Here is a 17,875-nt window from a genome sequence, read left to right on the forward strand (position 1 = left end):
AGAAAGGTTTTCACCTAATGCAAAAATATCAAATAATGAGTGTTTTGGCCTTGTCTTGCTTGAAATGTTTCACTTTACCCTTGAAAACTTACAACATGATTGGTGTTTGATGTGGAAATAAAATTAAACTTCCTACTTAGATAGCAGCAGTATTGTAGGTTGTAGCCCTGGCAGGGATTTCTGTACACTGTGCTGGTGGGACGGGTTGTTTCCTTTCTCCTCACTGTGGGAGAAGGGATGCTGCGGAATAACGGGATGAAATTCAGCTTGTCACGCTTCAAGAAACTTTGTTAATCAGAGCTTTTAAAATTGCTGACTATTGCAGTTTTCAATCTGTGTTTCATTTCAATGACAAGGAAACAGTTCTGTTATGCAGCCATACAATCTGATCTTTTTTTTTAGGAGATCTGTTGAAGTTGCTTACCTATAATCTACGGGTTTTGAACAAATTCCTTGGATGTGAAAAAATCCTGTTACAACCAAAAACAATTCTATGTTTGTAGAACTGGAGATCTTTTGGATAAGTTAAAAATTTGGACACCCCTCTGTCAGTCTTTTATTTAAGTATGTTCGGTATGGGTTGACCGTTACGACAGTAAGGTGTTACTCTGAGTCATAGTGTCAAAAGTCTTGCCTTTTAGCGGAGAGGACTAGGTATTTGGCTTTCCACCCTCAGCACTTTAACTCTTGCAGTAGACACTAATTGAAGGGCATGTTTCTGCTCACCATAGAAGAAAATTCCCCCAAGCCCTCAGTGTTTCTACTCCACGTGATTTTTGTTGATGAGGAAAAGCATTTGCACTTTTCATATATGGGAATAAATTCTACTGGTTGGGGTAGCATAAGCCTGTGATGATAATGCTCAAAAAGGAGATAACTTTGTTTCTTCCACATGTGTTCTTTCAAAGTGCTGTGAAATACAAAACAATCTCAAAACATCTGTTCATAGTCATAATGATCAGAGTGGTATAAAATAAAATGAACGGAGGTATAAATAATAATAAAACAAGCTGCTGCAGATGTATAGTTTCTTCATAAAGAGAAGTTTCAGGTTATCTTTTAGTAGTTTCATTTTGATGTGTATAATACTGGGGGAACATCTGACGCCTGTTGTTTTGTTTTCAGAGCCGTTGATAGGCAGAATTTCTTGGAGACAGAGCTGAAGATGGTGCAGGCCTCACACAAGGATCTGGAAAGCCTCCTCAAGTGGCTTCAAGAGGCAGAGACGACAGTTAATGTTCTCGCAGATGCATCCCAGCGTGAGAACACTGCTCAGGACAGTGCCTGTGTAAAGGAACTCAGAAAGCAGATGCAGGTGAGAAACTAAACAGCGTTTCTGTTATTTGTGCTTTTCCTTAATGGCAAGTGTTATAAAGGAAAGCTAGTTTCACCTACTGGAGAGGGGAAACTAGCCTATTGGAAGGTTCTTAAAAACAGTATCTTAGAAGTCAAGTGTGTGAAGGAAGCAAGTTTTTTTCTCTAAGGTTTGAAACGTGTATTTTGAGAACATTTGTGGCACTCAGGGCTCTTAAATGTCCTTGGATGGTGACTGTATTCAGGAAGTGTGGGAGGGAGAAGGCGTAGGAGGGAGAGAGAGGAGATGGGTTCAGCCTTCATTAAGGGTACAATGTATTGAGGGAAAACAGGAATAAAAAGTGGAGACCTGACAGCTTTTCTTAATATTATTGTATTGGCCTGTGTTGGGGAAAAAAAAGGAGCATCACAGTATTTTGTGCTTCTATGAAACACTAATTTCTGTTGTCCAGTCTATCAGATATGAATGCTTTCGTGTGTCATCTCTCTCCTGAATGTTTTAATATATTTTTTCCTTCAATTAGTTTTCCTTATTTAGCATAGATATTTTGGCATGCACAAAACTGGGAGGCTAGACCAGCTATGAAATCCCATGCTCTGTGTTCGGAGTAGTATATTCTGTGGTCTAAATTCATGGAGTTTGAACAGCTCATAATAGGGGGAAAAAAAAAAAAGCTGCTGCTATCAGTAGTGTTCTTAATCTGAACATACCTGCATTGAAATTAAGTGAAACAAGACAGTTTAAAGTATCTTGTAGCAAACTACTCATTGTAATCATAAAGAAGAGAATGGTATATTGTGGAGGCTTGTGTCCCTGCAAGATGACATGTCAGTCAACAACATTTATATGATTATGGTCAGTCGGGGAACTCATCTGTAGAGATGTCTCTCTGACACCAAGATAAAGCTGTTATTTTGCAATTTACTCTGGTTGGCTATATACAGCTGCGAAGTACCCTGCGCATGGAAGATTGTTCACTCTCCTTCATTGTGCTGCAGTCTGGTTAAAATTGCCGGAGTAGTTTCATGTGAGGGGAGTAGTGCTGGACGAGACTGCTTGCTGTGGGGGCAGGTCCATCACCAGCTCTTGATCCATGCCCCTTGTCCTGGCTTGTGACCACTGGCAGGTTACAAGGCAGATGGAGGTGCTTGGGCATGGCCTCCCCTTCTTCAACATCCTCTTAGCTGATATTATCTGCCTTTGTCTATGACTGTTTGCTTCTGTTCACCGTGCAGATGAAGTATACTCAACTTAGCCATAGCTTTACATAGTATTTTGAACTTCTTCCAACTACTGAAGGCAGTTAAGAAGAGCGCACGTCAAAGACTGTGGTAGCGTAATGGCTTCTGAAATGAACTCTCTTCCTCTACTAATTTTCAGTGTCGCATTAAATACAACTGAAACATTCACCTCATGTCACTGGTAAACACTCCAAAATCAACATGTCTGTTTTTAAATATTTGTTGAAATGAACTCTTAAAATAAAATGAAGCTGTAACTTCTTGCTACAGCAAGGTACACCTTATAAAATAAATAAATCCAGCCCTCTTCCTTCCAAGGTCTTAAGGTTAATATCTGGTTAAACAAAGATCATTTCCTCCTGTTGAGTGGTACAAAATAACATTCTTCTCTTTGTAGTTTGCTGAATATGTGAAGAAGCATTTCTTCTGAATGGTTATAAGAGTGCAGGACTTGTAACTTTCTCTGTTCTATGTGCCTCTGCCCCCAGGACCTATGCACTGAGTTAAAGTTCACTGTGAGCTTAGGGTATGGTAAATTGTAGGTGAAATACAGCTGAAAGCGGACAAAATATTATTTTTTCCTGTTATAAGTCATGCATTTTCAAAATTAGATGATCTGCTAAACTAGAGTGTGTGTGGAGCAGTGGGGGTTGGAACCGTCTTCCATTACATTGTAGGGCTAACTTATTTGGCTGCAGCTCATCACTCAGTAGTGGAGTCAGTGATCTGGGGTCTGTTGAAGCCTTCTTCTGACTTCCATTACAACAGTACTGTACAAATAATCCCAACATGAGTGAGGCAGGAGGTAATGATATTTATTTTTTTTTGAAAGGGAGGAAGTTCAGTTATAGCATCAGTCTTTTTAATTCATTCCGTCAGTATCATAATGTTGCAGAAGGCTTTCCTTTTAAGTTAGAGCCTAAACACCCCAGTTTGTGTTGGTCACTATCCAAAATGTTTAGCAATCACCTGAAAGAGGTTAAAACCTAACTTGAAGCAAGATGCTGAAAATGAGCTAGGAAATAGAAATAACACTGGGACAATGTGAGTGAAGGTCTGTGCCTACCATTGTGAAGGTGTTCAGAATAACTTGTTTTATTGTCATGTTGGTTTTAACTTACTAGTCATGGGCTGTGCTTGTCTCGCTATGATTTGAACTGGTATGCTAGCTGGAAAGGAAAAATAGCAGAACTGAAACAATAGAGCAGGTGTGGGCTGTGGACACTTTTACGAAGAGTTGTGAGCCCCTGCACACTTATTTCTGAATGCTTCAGTGTTCTGGGACCTGTGCTGCTTCATAGGTTTCTTCAAAAAAAAAAAAAAAAGTTTATTAGCAGTGTATCAGCTAATGATGCTAGGCTAGAGCTGGAAAGCTAAAGTAACAGACTTGTGGTGATGGAGGAGAGCAGGTGTAAGGCAGGAGCAAGACAGAATGGGGGAATAGTTGTAAATTTCTAAAACCAGAGCTGAATGAACACTCAGTTACATCAAAATAATGGTGGCAGTGGTGCTGGGGGGATCAGGAACAGAACTGAGACATGACAGAAGAAAACATGAAAAACAAGTTGGTGTAGACTGTTAGAAATACTGATTCAGTTCTTAAAAATAAATAAATATCAGGATGAAAAGGTATGTTAACTGAAGTGGATGGGAACAGTTTTTAAATCTGTCCTGTATGAAAAACCTGTGCCCAGCACTCATCCTTTCGGCTGGGAAGTGCCTGAGAAGAGGCATACCAGCATGTAAAGCACAGGCACTGAAGCTGTGAAGTTCCCAGGGTCCCATGAACTTGTCAGACTCAATGCTGCCTTCACTTGATGCCTCCGCACCGTGCTGACTGATGTGCTTGAAGTGTGTGTACGTGTTCATGTGGCAACGTACACAGTACAAAGTACAGTTACTTGTAATACTTGTAATACTGTCTTCAGATTCCAAATTGAGACAAAAAATGTGATATGCTTTGAGTTTAGAGTAATTTAACTTAGGAGTAAACAGATGAATTACATTTAGATCTTTATTCAACTGAAACTACTAAATAAGCTTGCAGTAAGAATTATCACAGTATTTGTATTGTACAGTATCTTTAATTCTCATGGAAAGAATTGTTTGCATCTTCTTCCATACGGTGATCTATCTTGTAGAAAAAAGTTGTTGTTTTCTATTTTTATATATAATTTTTTTTAGTATTTCTCATCTCATAGCTCCCTTCCTATCTGTCCAGAAAGACTGATGTTACAGATCTGTTAACAACCCCAAGAGAGGGGAAAGACAGTCAAAGCCCCAGGCTGAGAATACACATAATTTCCTATTCTTCTTGATACATGTTGATGTAACTTACTCTGGGGGAATTTTTTTCATTAATTGATTTTTTGGTTTTATTACAGAGAGCGTGTATCAGACTTGGTGTTGTTTTCTTCATTTGTTTTCCCTTTTGGATCTTGTTTGGTAGAAGCTATATCAATGCGCATATCAGTTTGTGGTGAATTCTTCCTTCCTGAGGGAACTGTACTTTCTAGATGGGCTTGAGAAGATGATACGGTTTTGATCAGTCTTCCCTGATACTGTGGCATCTAATCTGTATTGAGACAGTCATCCTCTGCTTACTCTCTGTTCCGCCACCTGCGGTGTTGATGGTGGCCTTCCCCGAACATTTGCCCCAGCAGCCCCTCCAACACAGATGTAAGCAGATGGATCGTACCACCTCCGGAAGGCGCAAGGAATAGCTGCCTCTGGTTGTGCTGCAGTGTCGCCACACCTAGGGGCATGCTGGCTGTGTTGCACTGGGAGTGCCTTGATGGTAGCAAAACGCTTCCGTGCTCTCGGATGTCCTGCTGCCATCCTTAGATGGCTTAAATAATTCTGCTATGTCATGGGAAAAACACGAACGTGGTGTTAGCTCTTTGGAATCAAGGCTGGCTAGAAACAGGGTGGTGGCATGACCGTACGCTTTCAGTTTGGCAAAACCCTTCTTTCTTGTCCTAATGAGCCGTTCAGGGAAAGACTTAAATTGGAAACGGCTCCTGAAAACCATTCCTACTTTCTGATGTGAGTGAGAATCCTTTGAGATCTCTTTGACTAAATTAGCTCTAAGCAAGTTTTCCTAGTAGAGAGGTTTACCCCCTGCAGTTTTTCCTTTTGTATTGGATAATCTAGTTTTGAGAAGCGCCCGTGTGATTTATTAGCCTTTAGCGTATGGCTGATATAATTAGGGCAGGTATCCCTCTGCTCCTCTCGGAAGATTTATAACACAGTCTGTTATTCACTCACTACAGCTCTGCCAGAGCTGCTGCGTTCAGTCTGAGAGCGAGAGCATCCTTTGCCAGAGTGAGGGAGCAAATGCTCAGTCTGCCGATCGAAAGCAGCTACTGAAGGAGAACAACCGTGGTGGTACACGGGAGCTGTCTTCCTGAAGGAATTCCTATTTTGTTTCCACAGCTTTCATGCTTAAATTAATAACCTTTCCTGGCTATTTAGTGCACTCCTGAATGGTGACAGATACTCGGCTGCTCAACAACTTCATTTACGCTCTGCACGGGCAGAGCTGAGCAATACCGGTTAGAAGGAGCTGTGAAGAATTTTATTTATTTTTTTTGCATTTGCTTCTCGTGGTTATTTTGTGAGAGAAACTTATGGTGTATCAACCTCCTTTGCTTTTGAAACGTATAAAGCCTGTAGCTCTCAAAAGCAATCCTGGAAGAGAGCATGCTCAGAAAGCTGGCAAATCATTGTCCAGTGACCGGGAGGAAATGATAGTTGCTCTTCATTTATAATGCAAATTCTGAGGTGTCTTCAGAAGTGTGGCAAACTTAAAATGATGGCTGTGGTGAGAACGTCTCTGCAGAAAGTTGTGGTGTTGTTGCATCGTTTACAGAGGATGGCAGTTTCTTCTCCACGTTACCAGAAGCTGTGTAAGGTAAGAAATGCAAGACCTGAATCTTGAGAGCATCTAATGCTTTTCTCTCTTTTATCTTTTTTTGAGATAAAAAGAAAAAAGTCAGAATGGAATGAGTGTCAAAAGTACCTTAAGCTATATAGTGTGTTTTTAAAGCCATGTTCTCATGTGCAAGCTTTGTTAAAGAATGTTATTAAAAAACAAAGAAGTGCTTGTCAATTAGTAATACAGTTAAGAAAAAAAGTGCTATGTTGTTTACCATTTACATGTCTGGAAGGAAACTGTTAACGTTCAGTTATCTTCTGTAAACTGCTACCACATCTTTTCCAAAGGAGTTGGTTAATTCTTGATAAATGCAGTGATTTAACTCCAAGGTACCCATTATGTAGAGGAACTGCATTATATAATGTTAATGCCCGGTGTTTTTGCTTCTGAGCTTAATGAAACTTTTCATCAGGAATGAGTTCAGCAGGCTCATAATACATAATATGCAGCTACGAAATTTTGACTTCACCTCCAGTATCTATAGAGTTCTTTTGTGGGGGGCATAGAAAGGGAAAGGAAAAGTTGCCCAAAAAGCATGTTGACCCAGACTGCCGCTCACATGGGTATTTTTGCCGTTACCTGTTTTGGTGGCTGACTGCTTCCACAAGACTGTTCACGTTTCGTTGGTTTTGCACAGGTGCAGTACTTGAGAACTTCAGTACTGTGGTAATGATCTAAGCTACCCAGTAAAAATAAGCTTTTTAAGCATGTTAATCACTCACCAGATTAAAACAAAAAGGTAAAAATCAACTGTGGTATGTGAAGTCAATGAGTGAATACTGCCACGGTGTTCCTGCGAGGAGTGGTCGTACCATGGTGTGCTGTTGGACTTTAATGCAAGGATCCTGCTTTGTAACTTTGGCTGAATACAAGATTGGAGAGGCCTTCAGCTGTGTACTGACATAACCGTATATAAATTCTATTCAGCTGCTTTTGAACTTGTTTTTCATTCTTGCTGCTTGTGATACTTTAAAGCTGCCTGTGTTTTTTGGTGAAAGTCTGTCTGAGTTTGCATACAAAGTGGGACCAACGTGCACAAACACACTTAGGAAGCCAATTCTTGTTCCAGTGATAAAGCAAAGCCACTGTAACTCATCATGTTTGCTTCAATCCGATATGCATTTTATGAGAAACATGTGTTATGAGAAATACAAAATCTACATAAAGTAAAAGAGATCTCACCTTTAGGTTAGAGCTTGGAAGTACGAAGAGGATGTAATGCAGTGTCTGGTTCGTAACAGTGAAGTTCGTAGAAGTTGTGGCATATAGGGAACAGCATGGCATTTTCACATGGGTATTTCAGTGTGCTTCTGTTTACAAAGCTGTAGAGGTGTTTCTTCATTATGAAGAACAACAGAGAGTAGTTTGTGTGCATACAAGCTATTGTAACAGGCACGCCTCAGTTACTCTCGTCTATCATTGAAGAGCTCTGCTTGCTTTTGTGAATAACACAACTTTTTATTTACTAATGTAAAGGCATGCTTTTTGATTGTCTTCTCATAAAGGCTAGGAAAGTAACTGCTTTAAAATCTGTTCAGTCACATTTTTGTATGTAAACTTGTTTATAACAATGTTTGTCAAACAAGAACTGTTTAGTGACTTGCAGTAAAAATTATTTGCTAATTGGAATGAGAGCCTAATAAATGGTTGGAGACCTAACTTGAGTTTAAACCTTTCCAAGGGGTAGCAAAATGCTTCTCAAAAGCTGTTAATAAAGTATATTTTCTGATTCCACGCAGCAATAGCCTCAGGCATTTTAGCGTAGCTAAATTACACATTGTATGTTTTTTTTTTTTTCCCCCTCCCCTTAAAAAGTCCTGCTGCTGTTTTCTCAGCTGTGTTGTGTGCAGCTTACTGAAAGTAGAATTGTTGTTGGTCTGCCTGTGGAGTTAAATCAGATACTGACTGGGGAAAAAGGACTGTTTTACAATCCCAGTCACTTCCAGCAGGTGTCAATGTAAGGCAGTGATATATGGGAGTCTGGTGATGGAAATGTTAATGCTTAGATGAAAAAATGCTACAGAAATTACAGATTAAAAGCAAACCTGATAGAGGGCCAGTAAGGATTTCTGGTAGTGTTCTATATACTTCTGTCTTCATCATTTCACAAGTTTTCATATGTTGTGTGAACTCTGTGGGTACACAAATATAGTTCAGTTCTGCCTAAGAGAAGCTATTTACTACAGAGGAAATGCCTTATTGCTTCATAAACTAGTATCTAAATGTTTGATGCAAAGTGTCTTCTGAAGCTAACAGCATGTCAATGAAATAAACATTTAAAAAAGTGCCAATGAAATATTTAAAGCAAATTCTTGATGTTAGTGTTTGTCTATTTTTAAGCACACTATTTATAAAAGAATAGACTTCTATAGGCTTTATTATTAAACTACTGAATATATTCAAAATTGTTCCTTTCATTAGCAGATTCATATAATAGTAACTCTCAGCATTCATAGTCTTCATGTTGCAAATTTCTTATAAGGAGGAACAGAAACAAACATTTTGGTGATATGGCATTGCAGTATTGCTGAAAAGCAAGAAATCCAAGGTTTAGGATATTACTACTTCTGCTGCTTTTTCTTTCAGTAATTCCTTCATACCAAGGTAAGTTTTGGCAGATGTAACTTCTTTTCACTGGTATTGATATTTGATTCTTTGACACTGAAATTAGTGCTGTATTTGTATATTTGGCGACGTGTTGTCAGGACAATACATAATCGTTTTTGCTTTATTGTTAGCAGCTTTGTCTCATAACTCTTGTAATATTTTGATGCTCAAAGGAAACAACCAGAAAAATATTTTGTAGGGGTTGTCATCTGGTCTCTGTTCTTGTTTATGTGTGATTGTTCCCTAAAGCATATCTTCCATTAGGTATATCCAAATGGCTTGGACAAGAATGAATTTGGATTTTTATTGGGAACAGAAGAACTCATGGCAAGTTACAAATCTTGCAAGGTACAAAGGTATATATCTATTCTGGGAGACTGGAACTAAAATACTACATATGAAAGTGAAGTAGAAAACTAAGAAGCTTTCTCAAATTTCCTTGACAGAAGTGAAAGAACAGTGTTTCTCTGTCAGACAGGTAAATGATTAACTTGAAATATGTATCCTGGTGGTAGAGCTCGACTGTGTTATTTTTGAAATATACTGCTAACATTCAGGGACTGGCGCATTCATCCACTGGAGGACAGACTGAGAAACATAGCTGGTAGCTATGTATTTTCTCATTTCTTTTGTGGTGACTTCTTGAGTAGAGCACTACTTAGAAAACAAACAAACAGAAAACCTTCATACAAAGTGCTTGAAATTTTAAACTGGATCCAACATGAGTCTTCACTCTGGAAGTGATAAATAGCAACTCAGGTGAAGTACTGACTTCCTCAGCTGTAAAGAGAAATGATGTTTCCGAAACATGCGTCTTGGAGGGGTTTCTAATGAATACGTAGTTTAAAATGCAATTCTCTCATTTCCTGCTATGGAATAGTAAGAGAATGTGTTTATAAAAGGAGACCAGCAAACCCCCCTTTTGCTGTATGCAGAAAGGGAAATATTGGTATTAATTTTGGGAAGGATATAAAAGAAAACATTTGATATTGTGTATTACTGTTTAGTGTAGTTCAGAAAAGAACACTGTTTTGACATAAATTCTTTGTTAGGTTGAAAACTAGACAGAAGTTTTATATAGTAAGCTGCTGCACATTGGCAGGAGCTATTGCTGTAGTTCTTAGTGTACTAATTTTCTTGAGGCTGCTTTCAGTTTAATGACAGAAGAAGTAAAAGTATATTGATGCTGCACTGGAAGACCTTTAAACATCAGTGGATCAAACAAAAGATGGAAAAATTAAAAATAACAGCAACGAATGAAATTCAAGTAGGAAATATAAAAGCTGTTCTGAAAACATAATCTAGTGGAAATTATTTCTCTGTTGGTATCAACTGTTAACATGTTATGCTTTAATTCCCTTTGGAATTTCAGAGAGATCTGAATATTTTCTCGTTTTGTTTAAACTAGAGAGACTTGAGACCCTTCTGCCTCCTGAGGATAGGACAAATTGCACTTGAGCAGGCTGCCCAGAGAGGCTGTTGTATTTATTTCCATCTCTAGAGGTATTCAAAAGTGCAATGGATGAGGTCCTGAGCAGCCAGATTGCGCTTTGAAATTGGCTCCTGCCATTGGCAAGAGGTTTGGCGCTGTGACCTCCACAGGTCTTCCAGCCTGCTGTTTTCCGTGAGGTTCTGTGCTAGTGACCTACTACTGTGTGTGGGAAGGCTAAAATAGTCAGAACTGTAGTGCGGCAGTTTTTGGCTCTGACGACTGCCTACTGCCTATCAAAAGGAACTTCACATACCTGCCCCAAGTGAAAAATGCTTACTGCTCTGCTGAGATCTGATCTGAGCCTGGGTCTGCTGGGGTTCTGCTCTCCAGCCATAACACGTGTCCCTTTGAGAGAGGATCCTTTTGCTGTAGTGTACCTTCAGAGGGGGAACAGTATTGTACAGGCAGGCATTTGGTGTGTATCTGAACTCTGTGGTTATGATGAGAAAGCATTTTAATATCATGTAAAACTTGCTGTAATCTTACCTGCCTTCCCCGTCCAGTACATACTTTTGCATTTTCAGGCGCCATTTTCAATTGCCCCAAAGTGGAGAACGTGCCACTGGCCCCTTTCAGTGAAAGGTTGTGCCCATATTGAGTGGGGAGGCTGATTGAAACGTAACATTTTTTATTTTGCCATTTGTCTAATTATGACCAGTGCCAAATGAAACTGTATAACAAATGGGTACTTTCCTATAAAGTGTTATTTTTTTTCCGACAGAACTGTGCTCTCCAGTGCTCTCCGTGCATACAAGGTTTCTCTAGAAATGAGCAAAGAGAAACAAAGTGAGAAAGGACATAAAGCTTCATAAACGCAGATTTTTTAACTGCTGCACCAATCATTCCTATTTGCGAGCAGAGTGCAGCTTAACAGGAGAGAAGATGAGTTCTTGGATATAACTTGTTTTGATAGCATTTCAGCAGTATTTTGGAAGGGAGAAAAGGAAGATAATTCAGCATAGCCTTTTGGAATCTTCTTACATTTAAAGACAAGTGCGATTTTTGATCTGAAAATATTTTGGTATTGCAACAGGAATGAAAATAAATATAAAATATGGGGTAGTTCTATTAAGGCATGAATGTAGGATTAATGGCAAAACTGACTTCCATGAACTTCACGTGTTCACAGGAGCTGGATCAATATCTGATATATGAGACCATCTTATCGTAGTATTTTACCACAGTGCTTTTTGATTGCTGCCATTTTTCAGGGAGCAGTTTTTTTCCTCTCTCCCTGAGGGTTCAGTCACCCTGCCCAGGTTCACAAAGTGGTGAAGCAGCAGATGCCTGAACCAGCACCGTGCTTCACCGGTTCCTGTCATGAGCACAGACCGTCCGTCTTACCTTCTACCTCACGCGGATCACTTGAGTATGTTTTAAAGAAAACTGCACTCACTGCGCAGCTGGGGAAATACCACTGTAGCTGCTGGTCACCAGTGACTGCAGAAGATCTGCACTCCCTTTTGCCTTCCCCTCTATTTTTAATCAAGTCAGGGTGCTACAAGACTACCTTCCCAAGTAGCCCTGGAAGTAGTAGTGTTTTGTAGCCACTGCTTTGGTTCTGGCTGCCCTGAGATGTTTTCGTGCCGGGCACTCCTCGTGCACTTCGCTGCAAAGCTCTGTGCTCTGAAGGAACTTAAGCAGCACCGCACAGCTGTGTGATTGAACGTGGGTGGAAGGTGTCAGGGGCATTCCTGATAATTGATGTCCTGTGTTGTGCTGCAGAAAGCAATTCTTCATAGCGGTAGCAGAGCTATATTTCCTGGTGTTTTGTGGCATATGGTAAATGTGGTAGGTGCTGTAAGTGAAGGAACAAGCCGAAACACCGCTGATGCTGCAGATGTTCTGTGGTTGCTGGTGAGCCCTATATCTATGGGCGCAGGGCTGTGCTAACAGAGGGAAGAGCTGCCTCCTCTGCACTGGTGTTTAAAATTTCTGACCTGAAGTGATCATCCTTCCTGGGGAGAGGCAGAGACTCGGGCTTTCAGCTCTTGGCATTGCTGCCGAGCCTGCTGACCAATTAGCACTAATTGTGCTGGGGTTTGTGGTGTGGTCCTGGAACAGTTATCTGAGGTCACTGCTTTCTATCACCTGCCGTCTTTGGACTGGGTTTGAGCTATGCTTTCTTCTTTCTGTATTTTTCTCTTTTAAGGAAGAATGCATTATTAACCCTGAGATAATCAGTCACCCTTCAAGTTCAATTTTGAATGTTCCATTTCAAATACTGTAACTCTCGTGGTTAATATTATCTCTTCTTGTTTGCTACAAAGAGAAGCATTCATTTGCTACAAGTTCCAGCACTACAATGTAGTTGAAACAATTTTTTCTCCTCATTCTGTTTCTGAAAATCTTTGGAGTTTAAATGAATAGTCCCAACTTCTTACTATCTGAATTCATCTGAGATTCTCTGAATGGAGTTGGAACAAAAGTTACAGATTACACAAAATATCTTCCCTCCCACCCGTTTTAATATTTATTAGCAAGCACACTACTTTTCTCCTTTGGAAAGGGGAAGAATGGGTCCAGAAGGAAGAAGGAAAAGCCTCTGAGTGGAATTTCACTTCTTTTTTTTTGCAAGGAGTTTTCATCAAGAGCTAACACCAGTCCCTCAGGTGTTTTCACTTTATGTAGCCTAGTGCAAAGATTAGCTCTGAAATGTCTTCCTTTAGCCCTCGGTAAGAACACTGCAGCCTTAATCAGGTCAGCTGTTATTTGTAGGCAGGTGACTTAGCCACGTAGTTGGAACATGGGAAGACTGTTGTCCCTTATAATGGGGGTAGCATTGTTTCCTTTATCTGAGTACTTTTAAGAGAAAATAGGGAAAGTAGTTGAGAGGTTTTTGTTGAAGAATTTGGATTTGAACAGGACTTTCCATGAGCCCCTCTTCATGCTGATGTCAAAAGGCTCTTGAAGAGGCTTAGTTACAATCTTGTAGAATCAGACATCTTTTAAAAAATGTTCATTCTGTCTAAAACCCCTCTTTGCTAGAGGGATGGACTTCGGTGTTGCGCTGTGCAACTCTACTGGGAAGCGAGAACGTTACACGAGGGGTGTTTGTATGAAGGTATCTCTTGTAAGGGAAAAGAAAAAGTAAGGCCTTGGGCAATATGACATGTTACAATACAATTTTGGGCTCTTTATTATAAAGTGTAGCATCCGAAGGTTACTGGACAGTGAAAAAGGTTTGCTCTCTGGGAACTGGAAGCAATGAAATCAAGATTTCAGACCTCTCAGGAACTATGGGATGTGCAGAGCACAACAGTTTTGCCTTAGATGAAAGTGAATTCATTTGTTCTCCTTTCTTCCTTTGTGGAGGAGTGGTAACAACCTCCTTCACTGAGAGCAGCTAGCACACTGCCAGCAAAATCCAGATACACTGATAAGCATTTTCCAAGTTTGTCTGATGATTGTGGCTGAAAGTGGAGGAATCCTAGAAAACATCATTAAAAATATGGACAGCTGTGGATTAGGGATAGATTCAGTAAAGGAAAAGTGTCAGAAGGATAGTTTTGCTAAGAGTTGTTTTTATTTTGACATTGCTGGTGGGTGGCTGTAACAAGAGTAGAATTGTAGCCCGCTTGCATAATATGTCCACTAATTGAGCTTGTCTGTGGCTACTGACCTGTTCCTGTGGCATAAAAGACAATATTCATTTGAGAACACTAGCTGTTGTTGTTGGTACACATGCTGGTCTCTCCATGACAGCAATGATCTGTCGCACTTTTCAGTGAAATGATCTTACACTGTGGCTGAAGAGGAACTAATTTTTTCCATGTATTCGTGTATAACAAAGCTCTGTTTTTAGTTCAACAGGTAATCTGTTCACATGAGAAGAAAAATGAAAGAAAATTATGTGGAGGTTCCATGGAGCCAGCTAACAACAGAAAATGTGAAAACTGAGTGGAAAATAGCTTTGGTAGTGTGTGGTTGATACCTTAGGAGGGAGCTGAATTTAGGAGTAAGTCAGAGTTGTGCTTCAGTTTAAGATGACTGTGTTGTGCGTTGGGTTAAGTGTGTTAATCATTGACTATTCAAGGTTCCTAATAAACATTTGAGGAGGCAATGAATATTTTTTTTAGTGAGTGAAGGCAGGCTTTAGCACTGCTAGGTCTAGTACATTATTGTATGTTCCCTGGACGTTCAAATTGGTTGCGCTGAAACTTAATTAATATTATTCTATAGGAATAGGACATATGAATTCTAAAGAAATTACGGGGTGAACAATGAATTAACAGCTGCAAACCAGAAGGAATGAAGCTCTCTGATTACTGTGGTACTTTTGCATATTTAATATAACTGGTCTGTTAGCATGCTTCCTGTAAGTCTCCTGTGTTATCACCAGTTCAGAGCTACTAAAAACTATGTCAGTCTTAAGCGTAAAAGAGGCACATGTCGTCTTTGAGATGGCAAGTAAGGGCCCATTTGAAAACATAATGCTTGAGTGTTACAGAATTTAGGTTACAAAAGGAGGGGAAACACGAAAAAATACAGAACTAAACAAACAAGCAAAAAAGCCACAGCCAAAAGAATTGCTGGAAAAATAGGTTTTCTACACAGAACCAATACACATATGTAATATGTATCATATATATGAATATATTAAAACATTTTGATACAAGCATGAAGGAGGACCATATATGCATATATCTGCGTTTTTTCTTGTATGAAATCAAGGGAAATGAAAGGTAATTGGTAGTTGCTATGATACTCTCTGAATGGCAGACCTGGAACAGAATACAACATTTAGAAACAGAAACTGGGGAAGGTACAGGAAGGCTTTAAACTATATCTTCTCCTGGCTTCAGTCCAATTGTATAGGACATGTGAAAGGGGAGCTGTGATTTAGATCACCTCAGAAAGCCCAGGGCATAAAGCTAAGTATGATCATTTGTCTTGTTTAGCAGTTTGATTATAAAGTATGTTTGTATTTTATGTCTGCTTGGTACTGTCCCAGCATCTTTGCAAGAGATAAGTCTTTGGCAATGATACGTGTGTAGAGTGAAAGCGAAAAATAAAATGAAATTAAAGAGACTTCAGGAAGAAAAACAGGTGGCTTAGGGATATGTTATATTGATGGGATGAATTTCATAGTCTTGTCTCACCTAATGGTGGTTTCTTGGAATGTTTTTTGAAGTTAGAATCAACACAGTATTAAATCGAGAGCTGGCAGTCGCTAGTTATTGTACTTGGAGCGCTGAGGCTTCGGTCCTTAAGGGGACCTGGAACTTTTACAGGCAAAGCAGCTAGTGTGAATGAAATTTTGGAAAGATAAGACGTAAAATAGTGTGACTAGGCAGTGAGCTATAGAAAACACCCAGCTGCCCAATTACTGTAGCACTATCTGTTTTGTTCTTGTGATACAACATTTTAGTGGATGCTCTAAGGTGAAAAAAATTATATATGTATTTACTTTTTTTTTTTCCTCAGCAGAATTGCAGAGAATAGTCTCTGTCTACTGCAGAAACACAATAGTGTTGCTGTGTGAGAAGAGCTGAGAGAGCAGGCTGCCTCTGTAACAGCTCTAGAATTTCCCAGTTCAGAGAGCAAATGAGCTGTGCTCTCCAGCCAAACGTTGGCATTTGTGTGGCTTTTTTAACCTGCCACCCCCTTTCCCCCTTCTTCATACCCGTAAGAGCTCCACCAACACCAAATGAACGTTCTTCTTTCTGTTACAGACCCTTTTCAGGTTTGTTTTCCTAAATGTCTCTGATTTGACTGTTTTGAGCTGCAGAGTTCCTCTGGATATGCATAAAGAGCTAAAATTAAAAGATGCTACATCTGCTTTTTGTTCCCTCTGGTCTTGGGCTGTAAATCTGTGCAGATATACAGGCCACTGCCACCTCTGTGTGTGTGGTTTGGTTTTGGTAAATGTAAGTACAGTTTAATTTCTTTAAATGGAAGAAAGCAAAACAACAACAAAAAAATAAAATACTAGTCCATTTGGTAGTCCAGCTGATTTTAATGTCCAGCTTAATTGAATATAGCTTGATCACAGCCACGGGAGTTCTAGATAGTTACTGTAATTGATTCCTGGTTACTTTCTCTGTGTGGAAGTTTGAAATCAATTTTTACATGTGCTCCAGGGGAAAATGATGACTCCCCCTTTCCTTTTCTGACCTTTTCTTCCCCCTGTCACCTTTGTAATTGGTTGCTTGGCAAGCATGCCAGTTTCATGTCAGCTGACCCTTGTTTTAGGCCTTGTGGTCCTGGTTTCATTGATTTTCTTCACATTTTATTTCTCAGTGTAGAAAGGAAGGAGAATGGCGAATCGAGTTCCGTGGCTGCAGTGAAAATTGTTTTAAGGTTCACCTATGGCATGATATTTGGCAAGTAAAAGAAAAGCCGAAGTGATGCTGTGGTGCTTCCAGGAGGCTCCTGTATGTGCCAGGAGAGCTCTTACCTGGTCGCAGCTCTCCTGCTCACAGCTCTTGAAATGGTGATGAAGGGTCTCCACATCACAGCAGTGAGATGAGGTGCTGGTAGATGTTCCTTGGGGACACACAGTAATTCCAAAGTAAATGTCTGTACCTAGCAGCAGTCAGACCTGCAGGAAATTTTCCCAGTTTATCCACTAGCTTTTCCCTAAGAGAGAATTAAAAAGCAAATTTAGTTTTTTCTTTTTTTTCTGCTGGCTGCCTTTGAATGAAAATGTTAAATGGGTAATTCAAGGGCAAGCCAATCTTTCAGGTAAAAATGTTAAATGGGTAATTCAAGGGCAAGCCAATTTTTTTAACACCTGTTGATCCACAGCTTGGGTGCAATTTTCACAGTGCTCATCCTCTTTCTGGTCCGCTTGGCTGAACTGGTCCCGCTGACTGCTTCAGCCTCTTGGGTCTCTGACTGGAGAGAAGTTCAGTGGATTCAGTTAAAAGTACACCACACTTGCAACATACAGAAGGGAAGGGATGCTGCATGGGGTGACACAGCAGTTGCAGTAAAATCACAGACTCTTAAGCTGCTTATGGTAACTGGTTGCAAGTTGGTTGTATGCCGACTTCCTTCACATAATCCAGAGGTCATAGTTGCAGAGCTGGAAATCTTGCTGTAAAGACAAAATTAAATATAAAAATACATAGTGGTAGTAATCAGGCAGATATATTGTCTGATTGTTTCTGTAAAACAAACAACCAAACGAAAAAAACCCACAAACATCCCTGTACCTAAACTTCTTGCTTTCCCTTGGTGAGGAGAAGGGAAGAGAAGAAAGGAGAAAAAGGGGGGAAAAAAAGGCAAAACCACTAGTTATTTCACATAATTTATGGAGAAGAGATTCGGTATCCTAA

At 39.8% G+C, this 17,875-nt stretch overlaps 1 protein-coding gene across 4 annotated transcripts in view; it reads left to right on the forward strand.

Moving 5' to 3' along the window:
• The window catches only part of UTRN (utrophin), a gene marked incomplete at its 3' end in the record, with an annotated part of 370,441 nt that overhangs the window by 159,406 nt on the left and 193,160 nt on the right, over positions 1 to 17,875 (forward strand). For all 4 annotated transcript variants that reach the window (XM_080586229.1, XM_080586228.1, XM_080586227.1 and 1 more), the window contains one exon: positions 1,126 to 1,315. In XM_080586229.1, coding sequence (XP_080442355.1) covers positions 1,126 to 1,315 — 190 coding nt within the window. The remainder of the gene's footprint in view (positions 1 to 1,125; positions 1,316 to 17,875) is intronic.

Source organism: Anser brachyrhynchus (assembly GCF_964034855.1).
Source record: "Anser brachyrhynchus genome assembly, chromosome: 3".
NCBI lineage: Eukaryota > Metazoa > Chordata > Aves > Anseriformes > Anatidae > Anser > Anser brachyrhynchus.